Here is a 25,342-nt window from a genome sequence, read left to right as displayed (position 1 = left end):
ACGTGGACAATGCTGGTATGAACTAAAAGGTACCTAAGTTTGCGATTATGTAGTGCTGTTTGAAGGAGGTAGCTAGGGCACAAGACTGTGCACTCTGCAATTCAATTCACACACTCCACAGTCTGCGCTGTGGCATAGTGTAGATAAGCCCGCAGTCAGTTAATAAAATTATTAATGTAAATTTTACAGTTTCTTTTACAAGAACAGATTTGTGAAAAAGAAGTTCAGTTGAGATGCAGCAGTTTCACAAGGGAAAACTGAAAGCATTCTCCAGTTTTCCAGGAGAATTCTTGAAAGCTGGAAATTGAAAGACTTTCATGGTTTCTGAAATGCACAGAAAATAAATTGATGCAGCCTCAAGCATGCTGGGTCTTTTGGTGTGTTCCCAATTAATTAATCCACTCAGTCAATGTTAGGATTTTTTCTGTAAGTTTTTACATGCAAGCTTCCAAGTCTCTTCAACTGAATTTCTTTTTCAAAATACAAGAGTTGCACATACGCTCATTACACCAGCCATGGCTCTTTAGTTCCTAACACATTTAACAAAATCAGTTCACATGGTGTAACAGAAAATTCCACATTTATGTTCATCTTCCAAACATACTCAGTAAAATTCATAATTAGAGAATGGGTGTTTTCTCATCTCCAGAACCCAGGATCTGTGGACACAGACAACAAAAAAATTCTGGATATTCTATGATTATTTTGCCTCTAGAGTTTTGTCAGACATTCCTATGGCCAAAGGAACGGACAAAGTTTGCATATGAAAACTGCCCTTCAAGAATCATAAATGTATTTGAAAATTAATTCCCATAACTGTCAAAGTAATTACATCGATTATTAATCACATTGCACCCTTACTGGCTCTATGTCCTGAAGGATACCACAACATTTAAACTATGTGTCTGATTTTGCTTCCACTGCAGTCCATAGGAGTTCTGCCATTGATTTCACTGGGAACAGCATCAAACCACATGTGTAGGAATTACCTTGCTCACACTAGGCTTCTTCTGAATTGTAAAAAAATGTGTTTCCCATAAAATACTATTTTTGTGATAGAGTCCAAATTATCATCAGGCCACATAAATCTTTGCTGTGATCATGCTCTTTGTTCCATAGGAAGAATGCATATTAGTTTTGATTAGGCTTATGACAAAGTAAAGAAAAGTGTGTCCATATGGGCTAGGTTCTGGAGATACACATTATATCTGGTTAACATAAAACAAAGAAAAAGACAGAACAATTTATTGCCTAACTAAGTTTGCCTATATGCTGAGGTAACCTTAAATATCTTTGGTTTTCTTCATTTGCTGATAAAAAGTACTTGAATAACAACGTATGGATAAACAGCATTGTGGATGTATTGCTCTTTAGTAAATTTAATACTCTGATCTCTTTGACTACTGAGGCTAGCTAGACTCTCTATCAGACTGAAAAATACTGGTATCTAATCTGCTCCTCTCTGATTATTCACAGGTTAACCTGTGTAGCTGATCTTTGGCATGAAAAAGCTGAGGAGTAGAGTTAATAGTAATGTATGGCATAAAAGTGATATCAGTGTATCAGTACTTACAGCAAACAAGTCTTTGGAGAGAAAAATAGCTACCCTTTGCATATCAGCCCTTTTTGAGTGAAACACTAAAACGAGGCTAATCTGAAAGAAAAAGCGTGAAACTTCATGCTATGGTTACACATTCTTATCTATTTTCAAAGAATTCACAAATTCAAATTCAAAGAATTCAGCTATCTAGAAACAGTACTGTGCTGTACACTAAATATTTTGCCCCATGAGACCAAAAAATAAATCTTTGGCAAAAAGGTTTTCTTTTTCTTCAGCGAGTAGATACAAACTATTCAAAAATATTTTATCTAATACTGTATTGTTGAAGAACTACATGCTGAAGAAAAAAAAACAAATTACACTTGGAAGTCTTTGGAGATATCTGCTGGTAAGACATTATTACAACTTTCTTTAAAAGCTCTTGTAACAATAAGGTAGTTAAAAATTGTAGAAGCATACAACTAAACTATGCAATCAACTACTTCAATCAATAGAAGCCCTATTGTTTTTTTGTTAGTAACTACTTATACAATAAAATGTATTCACTCTTCAAATCTATAGTTTTTTAACTAATTCAATTATTTTTGGAAAATAATATGCAGTTTTCTTTTTTTTCCCTACAGAAAATTCTTTGGTACATTATTTTAAAGCCTTTCTTTCAACGACGCTATGAAAAGGTGAACATGTACTGTCTGGTACAGAACGAGCAAACAGTTACAAGCTAGAGATCTACAGTAACTACAGGCTGCTTCTTCAAAACATCAAAATAAAATAAATAAAAACAGAACACTAGACTTATTGATGGCTTTTGACTCGCTTCTGACTCGTAAATAAGCAGCCAAAAGTAATTCAGATCACATAAGGGGTGAAATCTTAATGTTAATTAAGCTGATGCAAATTTTCACACTGAGTTATTTCACCCTAGCTGTTTTTCCATGACCTTATATTTTTGACATTTTGAAAAATATAAACAAATGTCTCATTTTCTTTTTCAAAATGAACTGTGGGGGAAACTGTATGTGAACTAGTTTACGACATTGATGAATTCGACCCCTATCCCCACCCTGCCCATTAAAAACAAAAACATGATACCCTGTCAGTTTGCCCCAAATTTCTCTGAGGCAGGTCAAAAGTAACAAACTGTTCCCTGAGTACAGGAAAAAAAAATAACACTAGAATAACTTTAAAAGGAGGTAGTATAAAACAGGAATTGTATGGGTACAAAGCAGTATCAACATTCACCCTTTCAACAGACTTTTCAACTAAAGCTCTGTCTTTTTATTTTTCATTAAGGCCTAATTAGAGTTTTAGACTGGCATGTGGTTGAAGTCACTCCCTGAACTAAAATTCATCACTAACAGCATCCTAAACTGAGGCAAGAAACAAGACTGCATTTTAGCAACAGCTCAGACATACTGCAGAGCTGGGTAAAACTGAATATAATTTACTAATCTCACAATTTACCCATAAAATCTAAGAAGCATTTAAGGCATCTTTCTATACTCCGAAGCAACATTATGAATGCTAAGAAGGCATAAGGCAAAGCAGTAATTGCATTATATATAATGGAAGGCACCAGTGTTATGAAGTACTGGGATACTGAAACATTCAGCATTACTTGTCTATTCTACGTGTTTTTATCAGGCAGAGTTTTCACACCACTCCAAGCTGGTTGGAAGCTGAATACTAATTAATTTCACCACTCTTTTAGCATTAATCATCAATAAAGGAGCAGTTCTATGTCTTTGTGGGTAATCCAGCATGCCCTAGAGCCCTGTGGATTTAACATACATCTTGGCAGCAACTGCTGGCACAACAGAACTGTGTGGAAAAGGCACTGTCCTAAGCAGGCTGGGACACTGGAAGATATAGCAATCAAAGTGGGAAAAAGGAGAATCCAATTACTTTTTAAAGACTCAACGTAGCTGTTTACTGAACATTTTGAAGTACTAACTCCATTATTCCCATGCTAATGCACAGTTTTCTCAAAAGTAACGGTCCTACAGTTCTCATTTGATGTTCTTCAGGTCAGTCATGTTAAATCATTTATCTAATCCCCTCAAGGGTCCCCTCTTTTTAAAGTCAGAGCTTCAGCTAAACTGTCTTGTTCATCTACCTATACAACTCCTTTGATTTCTCTCTCTCTCTCTCTCTCTCTCTCTCACACACACACACACACAAAACATACAGCAAAAAAAATAAAAAATAAAATCCTACTAGGAAGTATCATCAGTTATGTAGCTGAGACCAACTATAATACAAATGAGGTAAAGCAGTTGTCATTCAGAGTTCGCCATTTGGCAAACTGAGGTAGATATTCAGCAAAGGGGCCAACAGCCTTCCCTTTGCTCCAGTGATATATTTTTAACTCTAGTCAGAAATCTTTCCTTTCACATTGTTTACCACTGAACATTCAAAGTGAGTGACTTAAGAAAAACAACAAAAAACATTCAAAAGAAATACGGAATCACCTGATGGGTTATCAGGCTTTCCACATTAAACTTTGGCTCCCTGTTCATTGTCCTTCGAACAGACATACACTGTGAGGGTGTCAGGCATGACTGTCAGGATAGGTAATTCAGTTTTGTACCGTGCACTGTATCTGAAGAGATGAGGTAGAAGTCTGGTCTGTAGCCAGTGGTACCGGGGGCTCCTCACAGTTACTCCAAACAGGGTTCACGTTCACACCTGAGTCACTGCCTGCAAAGAAACTGGAGGTGCGTGGGGTGACACTTCTAACAGAAGAAAGGTGTATCTCATCATTGGACTCATGAGAGAATCTTCCAGAGTCTCCGGTCTCATGGCTTCCTTCGCTGTTTGCTGAATGCTCTGTATCAGCTACAATACTGAATGGCACCTGGAACTTGGATTGCTGGCCTGGGGAATTGAGGGAGTCATCTTCACTGATCAGTACAGTGGTGCCTGGCTGATATAAGCACACAGCTTGGACAAATCTTCTCTGAGGCTGGATAAAAACAAGATGTGAGAGAGAGGTTAATCAACCTCTCGCAAATAGATACATGAGCAGTGCTTGTTTAATTCCCCACCCCATTTGGCTGGAATGCCTACAACAGCATTAGCTGGGAGCAACAATCTGTGCCATCCTACAGGAGAAGAAAGGTATAGCCCCAGTTCTCTCTCATGTTTTCTTCTACAGTACTAGATGAAATACTTCATTCAACCTAATCACAGATAATGGAGGCTGATTTTCACTGGAGACCCTGTTTGTATTTTAAAGTTACATTTGTGCATCTATTTTCCCCTCCATGGATTTTCTTTCATGCAGCATGCTTATGGTTGCTACAAATATTTTACCTGAAGAAGCATCAGAAATATGCAGCTACATTCCAGCTTCTGGGCAAGCTTTTGGCTGGAAATGTATAGGAATATGTATTTTAAACATAGCTATAGACAGTCCCTATTTCTTGACTGTGTGAGAGAACAGTACAAATCATAATGATTCCATGAACATCAGTCAGAGAAGATCCCCAGCAAGTGTAAGCTGGCATGGTTGTCCTGTAGACTTTACTATTATATGCTGCCTTTTATCCAAAAAGGGGGTGGTCAGAGCATAGTATTAGGAGCCACTGGCTCTGGAGTTTCAGTTCTAGCTTTACCTCAGAGTTCCCTTTGTACTTTGGATGAGTCATTTAATGCCTCACTGTCTGTTCTCCTTCTGTAAACACAGAGATAATACTACCTACTTACTTAGCACTCAGGTTAGTTGTGAGCATTATTCAATTGACGTTTATAAAGTAAGTTTCAAATTTAGTACTATATCTGTGAATATGATTGTTATATGCAGGAACCCCTTCATCCACTGATGGAGTGCAGTCAGTTTTACGTAAAACATAGCACCTGTTTAACATTAGAGAGCCACACTACACAACAGGTTAAGGGGCAGGAAATGAAGAATAACATCTTAATTCGCATTTACAATGAGACAGTATAATGTTCAACATTTAACACCAAGACACTGAAACCATCCCCTTAGAGGCTAAGCCCTTAGTAATGCATTTTAATAACCACAAGCCTAGACATCCTTCCTTGCAATGTCATGGAACTGTACCAGGCCTTTTGTGTTCCCAATAATTTGGGTAGGTTACCTCCTCTGTTTTCACCTTCTTAGAATCTTGGAAGAAGAGCCACCTTTTCTTGCAACTGGTCTTTGAGATAGGACCATAACTGTTAATAATTAGATCAGTCCCCCCCTAAAAAAGAGAGAGGGAAAGAGAGAGATAATCTTGCTTTATTAAATTAAAATGACATGAGTTTAAAAATAAACCATAGCACAACAATAATTACAGTACCACAAATACAGCAAAACATTTCAGCTACTATTGCTTCTAACATCACCACCACTTTGAGCTAGCATCATTGATGGGTGTGTTGTCTGTGACTGAATTAGGACTGGTTCCTGCAAACACTCTTCAGATGAACAGCTCCATTAAAGTCAGAGTACTGTGTGAATCAATATGACAACATATGAAAGTAAGGATAACTCATGTTTGCCAGATTGGTCCCTTAGAACTGCAGTTTTACGGGGAAGGGATCATGTTTAATTATATATCTGCACAGTGGTGAGCATCCTGCCAGCACTCAAATGCTAATACATGCATTATTATACACTTGACTCTAGTAAACCTGTGTCTATAAGATACACATAACCCAACGTTCTTTATTCATTAAAATATACAAAAAAGATATTGATGCACATTTTAGTACCTGCTCACATCACACTCATTTAATGGTGCTGCTTAGAACATTTATGAGCCTGAATGGACTCAGGGCTCAGATTTTTGACCAGCCCTGTTTCCCGGTGCCTTGAATAGAACCTTCCGAGCCAGCAGAAGGATACTCTTAATAGTAGGCTCTTGGCCTGCGGAACATATGTCTTCTGATGCTTGGCAATCTTCATAGCACAGTGTAAGGCATAGGCATACGGGCAGACGTTTAGCTGAAATTTATGATGAACTTACTGGCAAATTAATGTTCCCATCGGACTGCAAAACTTGTGGTTGTCCTACCTCATGTAGACTATTATTATTATTGATAAGCATTTATATTGCATATATCTTTAATGATGGGAGGCACTCAGGTGCTATCATAATGGGCACCATGGAAATATTTATATACTGGAAGTGAATAAGGCTCACAGTACCTTAGCATCGACGAAGCTGTTTCCTACTATCATCGGCAATAAAGATTCTTCATTCTCTGCAATTCCTTCAGTACTCTTCCCCACCTCGTTCGCACTGGCTAATGAGATGTTGGTATGTGATAGCTGGTCAGTGCCTTGCTGCATAGTTTTAGGAGCAGATGTTTTCCTGTGCAATGTTAAGCAGGAGTATAATTGGCCCATAGATGATACATATAATATCAAGACTAATGCTTTTCACTGAAGTTTTATTAGCCAGATGATACTATAAGTTCTTGATCTTCAGCTTTTATTCGTGTGCTATTTCTAACTCATACAGAATTCAAATGCCATCATGTGCCTTAAAATCATATTCCCGCAGGAATCACACTGCTCCATCTGTAAATGTATACATGGAAAGCATTTCTCATGATTGATTAGTAACATTATCAAGGGGGAGTAAACAATCAAGAATATCAGAGCAGTTCTGGAGCCCCAAGAAAGCTAAGGAGACCCTCTCATCATACTTATGCTCTGCTGGACATATATTTTTTTTAAATGTATGTTTAAGCTGAACTGAAAAGCTTTTTATTTTTAAATAAAAGTAACTATTAAAAATCCCCAAATCCCAAAACTATGGGTTAAGACTTACTAATTACTAATGTATTATTCCTTTTCTTACCAGCCACGACCCATGAGTTTGTGGTCCTTTGTATTCCCTCCAGAAATTAATGACATAGGGCCAGATGGTGACTTCCACTTGCATTGGTACAAAGGAGCTAAGTCAGCAGAGTTGGGCTCTAATTTGAGGTTCCTCCTGCCCCAAGCTTACAGAAGCTCTTATGCAGGAATACTGTAGGGCTCAGGCTCTGTGGGCTGGCTGGGTAGTTGATAAATACCAAATATTCATCTGAGTCTGGAGGGAAACCTTCCAGAGACTTAATACACTTCAAGCAGCATTAACTCCCCTTCATGTCTTCTACTGCTTCCACAGCAGAAGGGGCTTGGGTGAAGCAGGGAGGGCCAATGAAAGCAAGGGATCTGAGAGAGATACCTATCAGTGGTATGAACATGATGAAGTGAGGCTGAAAGTTTCAGAGTTGCCTCATCCAAAGCACTTGGACAGTACTCTGGTAAATAAGCATCTCTGATCGTTCACATTCATACAGGAACAGCTGAGAATGGCTTATACAAAAGAGTTCATTTCTCCAGTAATAAAAGCATACCTGGCTTTACTGCGGTAGATCAAAATCAGGATGCAGATAAGGATGCAGGTCAGGGCTATACAAACTCCTACAACAATGCCAGTCATTGATTTCTGGTCCAGGTGGTAATAGCCAGAATAAGCTGCAGCAGAAAGAACACATGGCATTTAAAGACTCACTGAGTAGTATAGTCATCTCCTATCCTTACATCTATCATATTGCACCAAATCCTGGGAGCCTGTACTCTCTCTCTCTCTCTCGTTAGTTTAGTGAGTAAAAACAGAGAGACCAAGCGCACGAGCATGAATAGTTGCCCGAATAAGGAAAAATTCAGTTTTTGGCCCACTACGTGTAACATCTCAGTCTAGAAACAATAAAAGGCAAAAAGTACACCTCTCTGAATAACTACTGCCCTGTCCTCATCTCTCTCAGGCCTGGTCTACACTACACGTTTAAATCGATTTAAAGAGCGTTAAATCGATTTAACGCTGTACCCGTCCACACTACAACGCCCTTTATATCGATATAAAGGGCTCTTTAAATCAAGTATGATTTCTGTTACTCCGCCCGCGACGAAAGGAGTACGCGCTAAATTCGATATTTAACAGTTCGATTACGTTAGTGTGGACAGAAAATCGAGTTATTGGCCTCGGGCGGTATCCCAAGGAGTGCACCACTGACCGCTCTGGTCAGCAATCTGAACTCGGATGCAGCGGGCAGGTAACAGGAAAAGCCCCGGCGAACTTTTGAATTACATTTCTGTTTGCCCCAAAGCCATGGGCTCTTCGCTTCATCAGCATACGGTGGCGATGCAGTCTCCATCAAAAAGAGCTCCAGCTGGACGTACGGAGATACTAGATTGATCGCTGTATGGGGAGACAAATCTGTTGTATCAGAGCTCCGTTACAGAACACGAAATGCCAAAGCGTTTTGAAAAAAAATCTCCAGGCATACACAGCGCTTGCGTGACAGGCGTAGCGGAAGCAGGACTTCAAATGGCCGCTCATGGATGGAGGGGGTACTGAGACGACCAGCTATTCCACAGTCACACATGCAGTCTCTGAAAAAGTATTTTGCCATTCTTGGCTGAGCTCCCAATGTCTGTAGGTTCAAACCAGTGTCTGGCGTGGTTCGGGAATAGCTCTCAGTTTCTTTCCCCCACCACCACCACGTTGAAAGAAAAGGGAAGAAATCATTTCTTGACTACTTTCATGTTTCACTCTATTGTGTACATTTGAATGCTGCTGGTAGACGCGTGTGCTGAGCAGTGAAGAGCAGTATCCGTTCCTCTCCCTCTCCTCCTGGTGGTAGACGGTGCAATTAGGACTAGTAACCGTTCCTCATGAATATTTCTTACATTTGTTGTACATCGAGGCCATTGCTGGTTACTTCCCAGTAGATGGACAGAATGGCTAATAACCAGCTTCATCATAGCAACTGGGCGGCTTCAGCCCCCTCCCTTTCCGTGTAAAGAAAAGATTCTGTACTGCCTGGCTGTATAGCAGCGCATCGCTGGGCTCTCTCCCCACACGCGTTAATGTCTGCCTGGACTTTCTCGTTGCCGGGGCTGCCTCCCCCTCACTTATGTCATTAAACACTCAGTGTTCTTTCCTGGATTCTTTATTACTTCATGACACAATTGGGCAGGACACTGCCACGGTATACTCCAGGAGGTTGGGGGAGGAGGGAAGCAACGGGTGGGGTTGTTGCAGGGGCACCCCGTGGATACTGACACGTAGGCAGCTGTGCTCTTGATACAACTGGTCCTCTTAATACAACTTGCCCCTTATTCTAGCGGCAGGATCTGACTCTATTTTTAGAACATAAGGGAGGGATTTGACTCAGTCCCAGTGGTCATCCCATTTTGCTTTTGCCGGATAACCATCATCTGCATATCATATGACAAAGCAAAAGTAGAAAATAGCATGCGTAGTAACGCATGGACAAAGATATCGACCATCTCTAGTACCGCACAAAGCATCCAGTACACCATATCGGAGCTGCTGGAAAAAAAAAAAAAAGCTGGAAAATGAAAGCTCATGTTGGACGAAATTGCATAACTATGCGAAGAATCTAGACAACAGGAAGACAATCAGGAGAAAAAAAACAAGCGAAAAGCGAAAACAAAACAGGATTACGTCAGCTAGATTGTTAATATCCAGAGAAAGAGGAAAAGGAAATAGACTAGATGACTATTACCGAAGAACCACTCCAGACAAAGACAAAATCATGATTCAAACACCAGCATATCCAAGGAAGTGGAGGAGAGGAACATGCTAATAAAAAAAAACAAAAAAAAAAAAAAGAAACATATGAGATAAGCTACAAGAAAGAAACAAGTCACCCACAAATTGCAACGGCTTCAGAATATCGACATTAGCCTCGGAGCACATGGACGCACAACGCCGAATTACTGTGCCTAGTGTGGCCGCATGAAATCGAATTTATAATATCAGTTTTATAAAACCGATTTTAGCTAATTCGATATTATCCCGTAGTGTAGACGTGGCCTCACACTTACAGCTTTAGAAAGCCTTCCAAATCTTGATGACCACACATAGATAAATTCCACCTAATGACAGCAGAGGGTAACTTAAAATTCCATTCACATATGAAAAAATTACTAAGGGATATAGCTTAATTTTCACAAAGTATATAATGGATACAGGCAGATGTTCACAAAAAGTACGGTAGGTGGGATGCCTTCTTTGGTAAGGACTGTTTACAGGTAGGTAATGACTCACGTCTGCTCCAGGGCTGCTGGAATCCCAGGAAACAGAGGAAATTTTCACATATCTAGTTAGGGAGCCATCTTGCCTCTCCTGGCTTCACCCTTGCAGGAGTTCTTACTATGACTTATCCCATGACACTAATATATCATACTAAATATGGGTCTTTAATTACATTTTAAATGCCATAAGGGAATGATCACAGATTGAAAAAATACAGACAGCTACAAAGTTGAAATTGATGGAACATTCTAAACCACATTCAGGACAAGAATGTGCATTTCAAATCGTACATTCTCTGTAGCTGGGAAAAAACTGAAACCAGCAACTATGCAGACTGGGACAAAAAACTTCAAAATGGTTTCAGTCAGAAAAAAGGTGCTGTACTCATTACGGACACAAAAGAATGTGGCTTTTGCATAATCCAGGAAATGAGTATGGGATAAAAAACAGTTACAGATCTTTTTCTCTGGTACTTGACAACGACAGTAACTAACACATTTTTACTAACTTGTGGCATCTGCTGAATCTAATCGTTTAGGCCTTTGGTTGGACTCTGAAGTCTCCTTTGGCAGGACTGCAAGCTCCACTGCATTTGAAAAAGGTCCTTCTCCCACCTCGTTGGATGCTGCTATTTTAACAATGTAGACATTTCCAGCCACCAGGTTCTCCAGCAAAGCCATGGTTATTGCTCCTATTAAAAGATTGTTTTAAAAAAAGTTTAAGTTAGGCAAACAATGCAGGGAATTTACTGGAAGTTAGCTAGCAAGGGCTAGATTCAGCCCCTTTCTTCCTCACAACCTTTGACTCTTGTGTAGAAAAGAGAATACATCCTTTGCATCCTAACCATCAGATACAGGATTTGAAGTGAACAGTGATAATCCCGTCTCATTCTGTCTGTTGTATTCTCTCTGTACTGTATGGCTAAAGCACACACTGGTCATTCTGCTGTTACAGTAAAGAGGTACAGTGATACAGTGCAGACCCAAGATTCTAGGACTGGCCACACAGAGTCAGCAAACTTAAACCTGACCCTAACTGCATTTCAGTACAACAATATTTGCATTGTGATCCAGACTCCAGGAGCTTCCATCCATATAGTCTGCGATGAGCTCCCAGATTACAGCTCCTTCTTCACTGACATCATAATGCAAACGTGACACAGCACTGGGATGCAGGCAGCTGAACTGAAACACACAGAATCTCAGGTCGGTTTGGCAACCTGAACGAGACCAGTTTGGGCAGCATCGTCCTGTAATTTTAAAATTAATTCAACCCTATTTAGTTCCAGCCAGGTTCAGCTGATCATCATATACCCAAGCAGGACTACAAAGAAAAAGATCAGAAAAAATGTCTCTCTCACATATGAAGGCAGCCAGAAACACAGATTATATACGTGAATAGGACTCAGTCACATAGTACTTGCACAGGCAAAACTCCTAACAGAGTCAATGAGGATTTTTCCTTCACAGGGACTGCAGACTGGTGCTTACAATTCCAGCTGCTTTTTAAAATGCCATAGAAATACTTTTCTGTGTTTCTTCCTGCTATAGAAATACGCTATTTTTCTTTCAAAATAGTGGCAGCTCCAGGACCTAACGTATCCCTGTGCTTCTCCATAGATTCCACTCACTCAGCTACCCCAGCTTTTCCATAAAAAACATCCATTAGCTAAAAGCACTTGAAGTCAAATGTAAGGTATCTGTAACCAAAGGAGCTGTAACCATCAAGGGTGAAAGGTTATTTTTCAATACCAGAGGCTCTTTCCAGCAGCTCCTTTAGAATCAGCTGCACTTCTAAAGCAACTAAGCAATTTGTGCTGATTTACTGCACACCAAGTGTGTAAAGGCTGTAACTTCTGATGCACTTCAAGTGAGTTTGGAAAAAGGGGTAGGGGGAAAAACAAACCAAGGAAGAAAGATTCTTCATGTTGCAAATAAGCAACAAACTGCAGCAACGATTCAGACTCTGCTATTGCTGGCATAAGGTAGGTCAAATTAAGGATTTTTAAAATGTTGGTGAATGGATAATAATCCTCAGTGTTATTTGAAATGTACCCTTGAAGTCTGAGCTGGGAAGAACTCTTAGATCTCTTGACATTTTGGAATCTTCTGCAGAAAGTTAGTTTGGGAATAAATTAGTACCAGGTGTTACATGTGACTAGCTGTTCTTGTCAAAATGAACATTAAAAATGCTACTACCTCAGCTTTCCTGCCAAGGGAGGAACATGGGACTATCATTGCATTTGTCCAAACTTCTTTTCATGCCCCCCTCAACATATCTATCACTAGACTATTTAAATCTAACCTTAAAAGAGCAGAACAGCTTGTTTTAAAAAGTGTCAGAAACCTGAATTATTCCCTAATCCTCAAGCTTTAACCTATCAATCAAAACACAAAATCAGTGACTGCAAAACTGATTGAGATTGATGGTTTTCCATTTGCCTGCCCTCTACAGCATTTTCAGTATGAGATCACATGAAAATGATCAGTGGTCTATTATAAAAACTACAGTTCTCCATATCCTTTGTTCTAAGTATACACAGCAAGTTTTGACCGGAAATTGCTGCTCATCGATCCCACAGTTAAGACTAAGTTGAACTATATATTTGAAGCAGGAATTCAACCACTTAATACTATATGATGAATACAGCATGTCTTCCCCAATATTACACACTTATACTTCAAGTACAGAATAAATTTTCTGAGATTTACAAGTAAATCTGTTAATTAGCTTATGAATTAAAACGGGTCCTTGAAGAAATTTAGCACTGAGTGTCAGAGCATTTTTGGATTCAAATGATCTTAATAATGGGATAACATGTTCAAACTTCCACTTCTAGTCAAAACTCATTGAAATCTCAGGTATTGGCTACATTTCAAGACTTCTTTAGTATCAATCATATTTTTACTGTTATTCTTCATAGCTGAACTGTTCTCTTTGGGCAGAAGTTGATGAATAATGTTCTACTACACAGAATTTCATGGAGAACTACCACCTTTCAAAATGTCTGCCATCGCCCAATATTCTCACTGGGACTCAGGACACAGCAGCTCTTAGTGAGTGGCTGTTTGTAGAAAAGCATCTCTCTCCAATTGTTCTCAAAGGGGTTGTATGTCTCCATCTCCTGAAAGCATAGGGGGCATCCATCATTCCTGAAGTGCACTTGGCTTCACTCTCATTGAAAGTAATGGGACACTGAAGCCATTCTGAAAAAGGCCAAATTCTTTGTGTCTTTCCCTGAGGGATGGTCTTTAGACTTGAGAGTCCAGCCTCTGCTGACAAATAAATTTTCAGTTATGAAAACAAAAAGAATTAAGCCTAGATTTTTTTCCCTCGAAAGTTACCTATTGCACTACCCTGCCCTACACTCCCTGGTTTCTAATGCTTATTTTAAGGATAATTACATCACTGCTGGACATTATTTACCCTAAACTACTGATATGTATTCTGACCTCCATTTCAATAGTTTTTCTGGGAATAATAGAAGCCTATTGTTTAGATGCAGCTCTTCAAAAAGGAAAACTCCTACTCTGTAAAAATGGCACTTTCTTACTCAGCAGATCTGCTTTCTGTTTATTCAGCGTCATCTCAGATTACTTTCGTGACAAAATAAGCTTTATTTTTACTTTTTCTTCATGTTAGTACTGCAGAGCCAATACAGCTATACAAGAGAATGAAGTGGATTATATTCTGGCTCTTGTATCATCAATATAATTAGTTAAATTCCAGTTGCAAAATCTTTACGATTGGGGGTGAGAAGCCAGAAAGCTTGATGTTGAGTTTGCACAGCTAACAGAATTATACAAAAAAAAAAATGGACTCCTGCAATGTCATTTTTAAAGAGTCACTTTTCACAGTAGCACAGCACTTGAGGAACTTGAGAGCTGCAGGTGTGCACTTAAAAATGAAATCTCCACTATTATCATGACAGTGGAGCTATGTGGAGCAGATTAAGTATAACTGGATTTATGGAAAGTTTCAGTTCATTGTACAAGCTGAATTGCAATGCACTGCAGAAGGCTTCTCTCCCCACTCATTTTGTTCTATTTACCAGTTTTAAATGTCTTTCCACCACAATCCAGTGAATAATTCTAAACTAAACACATTCAGAATTGTCATGGTATTGCCATGAATGTTAGCAGCACTTTTTTTCTTTTGCTGTTGATCACAAGACATTATGCTATTTTCAGTTCTCTTACAGTAGATTGCCACAGCTTTTCCAGCTCTAGCATTTATAATTATAGTTTACCTTCTCTGTGTAGCACTTGCCACTCTCCAGCAATCCAAGCTTTCCTAGATGCATAGAGGATAGTATAGCGAGTAACAACTGTTTCAGGATCATCAGGTGGCTTCCAGGAAACCAAAGCAGTATCATCTTCTATCAAAGTCACCTTCACTCCTAGTGGAGGGCCAGCTGGCGCTGGGAGAACAGTAACACAATATTATTAAGGTAAACACATTCATATGAACTTAAATTACTCAAAGGAAAAAGATGTTCAGATTCTAATACCATAGCAATGGCTATAGCTAAGTTCTAAGTAGACAACTGGGCAAACACACACCAGTGTCCTCAAAAGCCACTTCCTTTTCAGTTCAAATTTAGTCTACAGCTTAGATTTTGTAAAATCAAGCTTTTAAAAAAACCTTATGATCATGACTTTCCTTTGCATTCAAATGGAGACAGTTGTGTATAAACAAATTAACATTTCCCTTAGTGTGTGTCACTCAAATACTACAGCAAAGAGAAGGTGAAAGTGAAACTGACTTTACTATCATAGTCCAATTTGACAAATGCAAATACATAAACAAGCATCTCAAATAGTGAATAGTAAATTGGATTTTTAACATAGCTTTAGTTTTGATAGTTTCAGGTTTTGATAACACAGATAAAGATTTTTTCCTCCCAAAATATATGATTTAAAAGTTGACAGTCTCCCTTTAACGTGATAATTTAAAGCTCTTATTTACGTTATTTTAATCCAAATGATATTTATGGAGGAAGCAAATTACATTTTATACTCCATCAACTGTGGATTTTCTCTGAGAATTCGTATACATTTTCTCAGCTGCAAAATAGCGAGGGTATGCAGAAATGCAGTTAGAAGGACAATCCTGACAAACAGGAGCAATAGTAAAGCAACTGGGAGACAGATGAAAGACAAAATTAACTTAACAAAAATCAAAACAGACTAGATGACAGTTTCCAGGCCCACTGACTTAAAAAACTTCCTTTTAAATACAGTACTGTTATTGGCTAACCATACCCTACTGCCTTACCTTCTGGAAGTGTGGTATGGTAAACTACTGGACTCCAGGGACTAGACAACTGATCCACATGCAGTCGAACTGCAAACTCATACTTGGTTTTTGGTTCTAGACCTTGAACCAACATGTGAGTTTCCAACCTATACAAAAGAATTAATAAAAGATATTTAATACTAAGGGTAGGTGATGGTTTCAAATCCAGATGAGATGCCTTTGGCACTAATATGCAATTCACCCCTGTGCAGAGGGACTAGGCTTGTGGACCAGTTAAACCTATTCTGAGTTGTCCACCAGTGAATGTCACTCGGGGTATTTAGGGTGATGCTTATAAGTCACAGTTTATTAATCTTTAGAAGCTGGTCACCAAATTAATGAAAAATTTGGATCCGCTTTAACTCTTTGGGGCCATATTCTGCTCTCAGTGATACCTGGGTTAATTGTAATGTTCCTGACTAGCAGTACTGACATCAGGGGAGTAACTCTGAATTTACACTGGCATTACAGAGCACAGAATCTGTCTCTGGCCATTTATTTAATCTCCCGTGTACTGTTTGCATCTTCTGTGTTCAAATTTTTCAAGCCTGTATTTGAATTTTTTTATTTTTGTCAAAAATGGGAGTTTACTGCCCTGCTGCAGTTATTTTAAGTACAAGTAACAATGTGAAAATTATACCACATCTAATCTGAAAGTCAGAGAAATGGACAGAAATGTATTAGTAATAAAATAAACCCTAGGTTTTAAAACAGCACTTTCCTTTCCTATACACTGTGGAATACTTTATTATTAATTAACGCAATCAAAATACTTAGCACTGACAGAAGTTTTCATCGTCTAAGTCTTTTACAAGCATTAACAAAGCCTTGCTGTGAAAGCAGGTAAATATTAACCCCATTTTACAAATGGGAAAATTGAGGGCAGAGAGATTATGGCTCAAATGCCATAAGCGATCTCTAATTTTGGATGCCCATCTTGAGACATCCAGGCTAGATTTCCAGACATCCTGAGCACCCACAACTCCAGCTGAAGTTAAGCAGAGTTGTGGGTACTTAACACCACTGAAAATCAGCCAACATCTCAAATCAGGCACCAAATCTAAAGAAGAATTTGGAACCAAGCTCACAGAAGGGTATGTCAGAACCACAGGTAGGACCTGATCCTCCCAGTAATGCAAAGGGCAGCCCTATCACACAGAATCCACAAAAGCGCTGAGCACAGCTTGATCCTGCTGGTACAGATCCCTAGTTGTGCTTGGAGTGGAGTGTGTTACACATACACATCTCTCACAGAGTCCACAAGTATCTGGCTCTGCAGAAGCAGGCAGAGAGAGCGTGGTGCCACACCCACGGCACACATGCAATCTAGGTGGCAGCAGGTGAATAGAGATGTCTTTCTCTCACCAAATTCCCCTACGCCTATCAGCTGCAACTATAGGAGCCATATGCACAGACATGGACTAGGCAGGGACCTGGCTATTTCTTGATGAGCACCATGGCCCCAAACACAGGCAGCCTTAATGGAGTAGCAGCATGTTGGAAGACTGGCCAGCCCATGCTGTGTGCCCATCTCAACCAGCTGGAGAGATGACCCCAGACTGACTCCCCCTCCCTGTACAGTTACAGAGCCATGCGTTCCTCTGATGCTTGTGCTGCCTCTCCATGGGAACTTGTCCCCTGCCACACAACAGGCTTTGGATTCTGCACCACTCCGCACACTCCTTCAGGGCTCAGTGCACTCAGTGGCACGCTGAAATCAAGCTATGTAGTTTAATCCTGGGATTAGATCACTTGACCATGTCCTATCTTTGCCAAGTTTATCTGTAAATAGCACATCAATTTCATTATTAATACTCTTCCAGTCTCTCTTTTCTTTGGACAAAGAAGAGCTCAGAGATACATTAAACTTCCATCACATCACTGACAAGCAACTCAATATTCGTGTCCTCATTCCATGACCCAGCTACACTGTGGAGCAGGGCTGGAACTGAACACCGCCACCTCAGTGAAGAGAAAGTGGCAGGGAGGAGACCCGGTTTGTCAACAAAGGTGAAGAACTATGGTGTTCTGATAGCACCTTCTAAAAATAAGAACTCGCAGAAGCCTGGAAAAAGTACCTGTCTTGCAGCTGGAGAGAAATGTTACAATAAATAGTAATCACACATGAGAGAGTAAAGAGGAAGGATCGGGGGAACAAAGAATAACTTGCAGGACTGTACATACGTTTGAAGGTAGAGCACCAAAGAGGCATTCTGCAGCCCCACAGGATTACAGCGAATTGTGTAGTTAATGACTTGTGCAGAGGTAAACGCAGGCCTTCCCCAGTGGAGGTAGATAGAAGATGAAGTGTTAGCTTTAGCATATAGGTGGTGGGGTGGTGGTGGAGGAGGAACCATACGATCACGGACAGCTGTTTAAACAAAGAGAAGCAAGGTTTGTTTCATGAACTCTTTACAAATGTTGGCAGATTAGATAAGTCTGAGTAGATAAGTTTGGATCCAGATCTGATATTTCCCAAGGGTAGATGGCACTCAGGGGTTTGGTTCAGACTGTTACATGATTTCTAGCAAAAACTAGCACCACATCAAGAGATCAGTCAAGTTAGTCTAATTAAAAATGGGTATAAAACATCAGCAGGAACAGCGGATATATCTCTGAAAAATCATTGACGGGATGTAGGGACTAACCAGAATGACAAAGGAAGGAAGTGCTGCTTGCTATTTATCTTGCTTTTCCCAGTTGTATTTCACGTTTTATAAGTACAACAGAAGACTGTTGCTAAATGGTGCTTGGGGAGGATTCGGGGGAATCGGTTGTTGTCACAAATGCTGTGATTTTTTTAAAAAGTTTTATAAACTGATATTTTATTAAGATTAAAAACACAGACACGCAGGGCTGCTATGGATCCTGAACTGCTCGGCTGTTACTGGACTGGATAATGCAGCTTCAGCACTTACAGACACATCCTGGAGTACTGACTGTTTGGTCTGCCTGGTAACCTTCTTCCATGCTATTATATGCCAATAGCCTTACATGGTACTTTCTTCTGGGATCTGCACAGATAGAAAAGGAATAATTAGATTACAAACGAAGAATACAGATTTTCAAATATCTACAGAAACACTAGGATGCTGCTGCGATCCGTTTGATCCTATTATAATTCTGGTTCAAAACATGCTCACTGGAATCAGGGAGTAACTCCAATCTTGCTCTCATTGGCCTAAACCAGCGTTATGTCATAGACTTCAGTGGAGTGGGATGAATCTCTATTTCCTTCCATGGCAATGGCTCACTCTTGTGGCCGTAATGCTGGATTTTACTATTATTCAGTGCATAGAAATAACATTCAGAATATAAAGTAGGCTATTGGAGTAGAGAGTGTAGATGAGTTCTAGATACTGAGATTTGTTTCTGGAGGATGGAGTGAGATGGGACAAAGACAGGAGGGTGGGACAGGAATCAACCAAGAAACAGGCAGAAATGATATGGCCGTGGGCCTCCAGAGTTTACACAGTGAATATAATAATGCTAATTAATACATCTTCTGATTTATAACACTAGCTTTTAGGTGTTTTCTTTAAAGCTGATTCTGGCTTGCTTAATGGGTCACTGTCTACCTCATTTTTTTTTAAGCTGATTAGTTTTTAAAACTTCTGTTTTCTAATACAGCTCCCTTTATGTCCTAATTTATTTATTTTTTAAAAATCCTTTAAACATTTTGTTCTAAGGGTTTTTCTGCTTCCCTGGTGGGTTTTAGATGCATCTTTGGGGTAGCCCTAAGAGTAATCCTACCAAATGTGCTTGGGCCTTTTCTTTCTAGTCTTTGAAAATCTTCACCAAAGTAAACAAACTGAAAAATATATAGAAAAAGTGTATTTTTTTCTTCTAATCTCTCAGTTTTATTAAATTTATGTGTTATTTGCAACAAGACTGTACATAAAGTTTTCAGATTGATTTTCAAGTGGATAAGTGTCCCTTTAAAGAGTAAATATTCTGCTACTGCTACATAAACTCTCCATTGGTATTGCTGGAATTCTTATAGTGCTATAGCATTGGGAGATGTGTTAGGATGTTTTCCCGTGTTATTGTTCGTGGATACAGGAGCTATTTCCTTCCAAGAAGATTTAAGTTAAAACAGAAATTACAAAAGTGTGTTGGCCTTGTCTGGTATTTTCTTCATCCTAAAATGTCTGCATCATCATTTTATTCTTTCTGAAATTAAATTATCTTCTTTTCTGTTTAAACTAGTATTTAATGCAACCCATCTCAGATAATTCGAGTGGACTTAATTCAGTAACATTTCTTAAAAACAAATATGACCCTTTGCTTAAGCTAAATCCTTAGCTCACTCTGCAGCTCCTCTGCATTTCTTGTACCATCTTAACAAAATCTCGTTAACCTGAAAATTATTAAGTTATCATTATGGAAGTGTCACAATCTATATTTTGTAAAATGCTTTCATGATGGTTTTGAAATAAATGAATATATTGACTTTTGTAGATTCATATACTCAGACAATATCTAGGAGGGATTAAAGAAAAACAACAACTTTTAATGGGATTCTGTTGGGTAGGTAATGCTGCAAGTGAAGACTTTGTTTTAATTATTTTTTGTTACCAAATTTAATACAAATGATTTCATGATTTTCAGTTGTCAGTGAAAGAGTTTGTTTGGATTTAAATTCTCCCCTGCTGTATTTAAAACAAACTGTGCAGCAGATAAGTGCATATGAGAATCAAAAAGTGAAACTCAACAATATGTTTTCATTGTCCAAGCAGAATATAATGCTACAAGTAAACAACAAACGATAAAAGGAAAATTATTTTTAAACATTCTGTCAAAGTTAAATAATAAAGTGTTGTAGTAGCACAGGTAAGGAACATTGTTTAAATTTTTTTAACCTGAAAATATATCTTTATAAATCTATTAAGTCAAGTGCTATTAGTCCACAGACTACAATTAGAAAGGCAGATACAGATATCTAGATTGATCTCCAGGAAAAAATAAAATAAAATATGTCTGGATGGGTTTTAAAACTGGAAATTTCAGCAGAATGTCAAGATATCATGGTTGTCCCAAGTAACTAAAGGAAATGAGAAAAACATCTGAGCATTTGAAAAACCAAAAATGAGAGAGAGATGAACATTCAGAGTATCCAAAAGTTGAGAAATACCAAATCCTAACTATTAAAACTACTTAGCACTGAAAAATTAGGATAGGAATCTCATAAAAATGGGATCGTATTCTTTCCAGGGCTTCCTGCTTGGCCAGAAACACTATCACATGATATTTAGGCTCCTCTGATTCTAGCTGAGAGATCTAAGAAAACTTTATTTTTTAACTTACATTTAGTTATAAGAACTTCTTTCAACATTCCAGAGAATGATTTTTGTGGTGAGGTTTGTAGGAGCTGTTTTTCATTTATTATTTGAATTGAATTCTCTCATCCTTTCTTGGCAAAATCCAGAATTCAAATACTACTTAGCAGGCTATTAAAGAAACACCATATAGCCAAGTGGTATTCAACTGACCAAGTTTCACAGTCTATCCTTTTCTTTATAAGTTCCTCCAGAGGAGGCCCCTGCTGCATTTCCGCAAGGCACAGGATGACAGACATGACAATCTATCATCCTGCAGAGCACCTTCAAAAACGCCTTGTGGCCTTTGAAAGTGGTCACCCAGAACTGATCATCTTCACTGTGCAATGAAGAATAGCTAAGGCCTAATGTCCTGCTGAGCTGAATGAGCCTGTGAGGTCTGTTTATACTCACTGCTTTTTTCTTAACCTGAATTCCTCATTAACACTTGATAAGACTTGGGGAGTGGAGGGAGAATTTCACTGCCAAAAGTCAATAAAAGTAACTTTTAAAAAACATCTTCTCGTCACACTATTTTTAATCAGATTTTTTAAAATAAAAGCATCTGCAGCAGTCTGCATCAACTACAAAATTTAATATAATTGCTCTTACTCTGGTATAATATCAAAGACCGATCACATAAAAAACATTAATTTATATATATAAACACAAGCAATCTGTTCCTTTTTAACACGAGAAGCTCTCTGAATTGTGTTTACTGTTTAAAAGCAAAGTTCTTTACATAACAAATCTGCTACACTTGAGACAACATGGTTCAATTCCTAGCTAGGTTGCCTAGATCAAAAATTGAATCCATAATCCTTGTAGAGAGTTTACTAAGCTGCCATGCATTGCTGCATTTCACAAGACTCTAGGTTTCATGGCTGAGAAAGCACATATTGGCATTATAGCCTGTTACTACTAAAGGCTGCAGCATTATGTACTGAACTGAAACAATCTAAAAAGAGTGGAGATCAAAAAGGACAAAAGGACAAAAAAAGGATGTAAGAGGAAACTGTACTGGACAGTCCAAGAAAACAATATAAAAATCACAAATTACTCTCATAATATTGGTACAATATCCAATTCAAAGGGTATCTGCAAAAGATATATTGGTCAAGACTTTACCATATGCAAAACAAAGTCACCAATACCTATAGGTCTGTTTCTAGCTCAGATAAATCAGGAGAAGGAATTTTCACAATCTATTTTATGAAGGGGAAAGAAGATATTTTTGTTTTGAAATAGCTTGTATTTAGAATATGAAAGGCATTATTTGTTTGGTTGATTTACTGGCTTGGGATATGATTTATTCCTAGTTGGCAATCCCAATACAGACTCGGCATAAACACTTTTATCTTACAATTCATCAACTGGATCAAACAGTCTCTCTCTAAAGCCAGGCATATCTTTGGAGAGAAAACAAACTTAAGGGGCTTCCTTATCTTTATCCAGTATAGGTATCCTGAACAGTTTAAACATAAATCACTGATAAAAGATTGGTGATGGCATGCCCACCTGGGGGTCTGACAGTCTGGAGTTTAATATATGCCATCCATGTACATTAGACAGCAATGGGGTGGCTTCAGAACCTCATAAGTCAATGCAAAACCCACAGAGGCCATCACTCATGCATGGAAGTAACACATCCCTGCCACAAAAGATTGTTACTATTCAGCAACAACTGGGTTTAGGGATTCACTTAACCAACTTCACACAAAATTCAGTATTTTAATTGAAATAAAAAACTGAATAGAAAGTAAAGACATTGGCTGGGTGTGATATATTTAAATAGTTTGATATAATTATGAACTGACAGTTTCATTTCACTCTAGAATGTTTTCACAAGTTTTACTGTAATTGTACTTCTACAGTACATAAACTAGTGCATAAACTGTGAAAACATTATGGACCAGATGCTCAGATGATATTATCTGGCATAGCTCCAGAGGTCTCAGTGAAGTTATGCTGAGGATCTGGTCCATATATCTCGTACCACCAATAAAATCAACATTAAAAAAAAATATATGACTTCAACCATATAATTGTACTCTGATAGTGAGATTTCAATAAAATAAGCATCGGCAAGAGCCAATGTGTCTAAAATACATGGATTCTTTTAAAATATATTTACTTAAATGATCCTGATCGAGATTAACCTTCTTTGCTCAAAAGTATTAATATTTAACTAGTCTTGATGTAGGATCTACAGAATCTTCTCATTAGGCTGAAAGCTGTGCAGTTTCTCTGGGTACTTTAGTATCTTCTGGTGAAATGATATTTTGTAATCCACATCCCTTCAATTCACCCTCCCCCAAAATACCTCAGGGAGCCACTACTACTATCTGATGTTTCTCACAGCAACAGGACACTAGAGGGGAGTATTCTCTCTCTTCAGCAGCTAACAAGTTTCATACAGTAAAACTACACAGCTAAATAAGGTTAACACATATTTTAAAATTATGTTTACTTAAATTTTAAGTTGCATTTTGGACTTTCAATTAAAAAGCATATATTATAATCTGAAGTAACAGAAAATTGTGAAAGTGGTTAAAATTTCTCATAAGAGGTCTTGGTAACAAAGTTTCACTCCTGTACTTTATCTCATGCAATTCCCAAGGTGTGGTTATACCCATATAATTCACAGTTACTAAGCATATCTATAGCTACAACATATTGTTATTACTGCTATACACCGAGTTATCAAAATCAAGTGAGGGCTATAAGAAAAATCTGAATCTAGGAAGTGTTTTTTTTCTATTAAGTTATCCATATTTATTCGGTATTTCATATAACAGAATGGTCCTGATGTCTCGTCACTGAATGGTGATGGATTATACAGGAATCCAAGTAAAAAGGAGCTCTCAAGTTACAGTCCTATTTTCATGGAAAGTCAATTCATTCCCCAGGAAAATGAGGGCAACATTACTATAGAATTTTACTGTGCACAAGGAATCCAGAGAACTGCTGAGCATTGTGAAAAGTCGAGGAGACTTGACTTCTTGGCAATACTGCTACTCAAGTATTTTAGAGCCTGCCATGCTTTATTAAGCATAACTATTTTCCAATTTACTTAATAACTATATCTATTGACATCAGCTCTGCTTCTCGCAAATCTTTCACTTCCCTTTTAGTGAAGCCAATCAATGTCAAAATAAAAGAGTACTCTTTACAAAATGACAGTCAGCTAGGAACCCTTGTGTCCTAAGAAAGTTTTTATAACTCTTTAAAAGACTAGATTGAATGGAAACTTTTAAAGATACATGGAATTACCATCTAAATACTGTTTAAATATACAGGGCCAAATTTTCAAACTAAGGCACCCAATTCCAAATGTACTTATTCTAAATGGTACCAGAAATGCCCTTTATTGTACACTGGTATAGAAGTAGCCAGTCTATTAATGTAAACAAGGACTTAACCACCAATGTGCTGGAACTGAGTTACAGTGTATGTGACAGAGCACCAAATTCCTTAGGATGAATAACATCACAATGATCTTATTTAGTTCCAGAGTTTCTAAAACATTGTGGCAAATAAAGAAAAATATACCAGATAACCTTACATTGTCCAAAACACATTAAGCTTCTGCTGACACTCAGTGGCCTCTGAAATGAAAGTTGAAATCCTAGCTTCTGCTGGGATATGAGCAGTGATGAGCTGCCAAAGTCTTAAGAACCGGTTCCCTACTGGTTCTTCGGTGGCACTTTGGCGGCGGGTCCTTGACTTGCTCCAGGTCTTCAGTGGCACGTCGGTGGCGGGCCCTCCAAGGACCCAGAGCAAGTGAAGGACCCGCCGCCAAAGTGCCACAGAAGACCCAGTAGGAAACCACCGAGTGAGTACAAGCCCCCTGTCTCATCTCCCCCATCCGACCCCCACCCACGTCCTGCCCCCGACTGCCCCCTCTCAGAACCCGCAACCCATCAACCCCCTCCCCCCGCTCCTTCTCCCCGACCAACCTCTCCTGAGACCCACCACCCTAACTGCCCCCGAGGACCTCACCCCCTACCCAACCCCCCCATTTCCCATCCCGACTGCCCCCCCCGTAACCTCCACCCCCTCCAACCGCTCCTTGCCTCTTATCCAACCCC

At 38.8% G+C, this 25,342-nt stretch overlaps 1 protein-coding gene across 1 annotated transcript in view; it reads right to left on the bottom strand.

The window, feature by feature from the left end:
- Positions 1–4,136: 4,136 nt before the first annotated feature.
- PRTG (protogenin) overlaps positions 4,137–25,342 on the bottom strand; it is a 118,668-nt gene continuing 97,462 nt past the window's right edge. Inside the window, exons 12-20 of the mRNA XM_032791950.2 lie at positions 18,852–18,947; positions 18,118–18,304; positions 15,913–16,040; positions 14,885–15,055; positions 11,144–11,326; positions 7,925–8,045; positions 6,723–6,888; positions 5,668–5,772; positions 4,137–4,526 (exon numbers count right to left, since the gene is read on the bottom strand). Coding sequence (XP_032647841.1) covers positions 4,140–4,526; positions 5,668–5,772; positions 6,723–6,888; positions 7,925–8,045; positions 11,144–11,326; positions 14,885–15,055; positions 15,913–16,040; positions 18,118–18,304; positions 18,852–18,947 — 1,544 coding nt within the window. The 3' untranslated portion in view covers positions 4,137–4,139. The remainder of the gene's footprint in view (positions 4,527–5,667; positions 5,773–6,722; positions 6,889–7,924; positions 8,046–11,143; positions 11,327–14,884; positions 15,056–15,912; positions 16,041–18,117; positions 18,305–18,851; positions 18,948–25,342) is intronic.

Source organism: Chelonoidis abingdonii, chromosome 9, assembly GCF_003597395.2.
Source record: "Chelonoidis abingdonii isolate Lonesome George chromosome 9, CheloAbing_2.0, whole genome shotgun sequence".
Taxonomy (NCBI): Eukaryota; Metazoa; Chordata; order Testudines; family Testudinidae; genus Chelonoidis; species Chelonoidis abingdonii.
The sequence above is the reverse complement of the archived record's forward strand: the minus strand, read 5'-3'. Positions and strand labels throughout refer to the sequence as shown.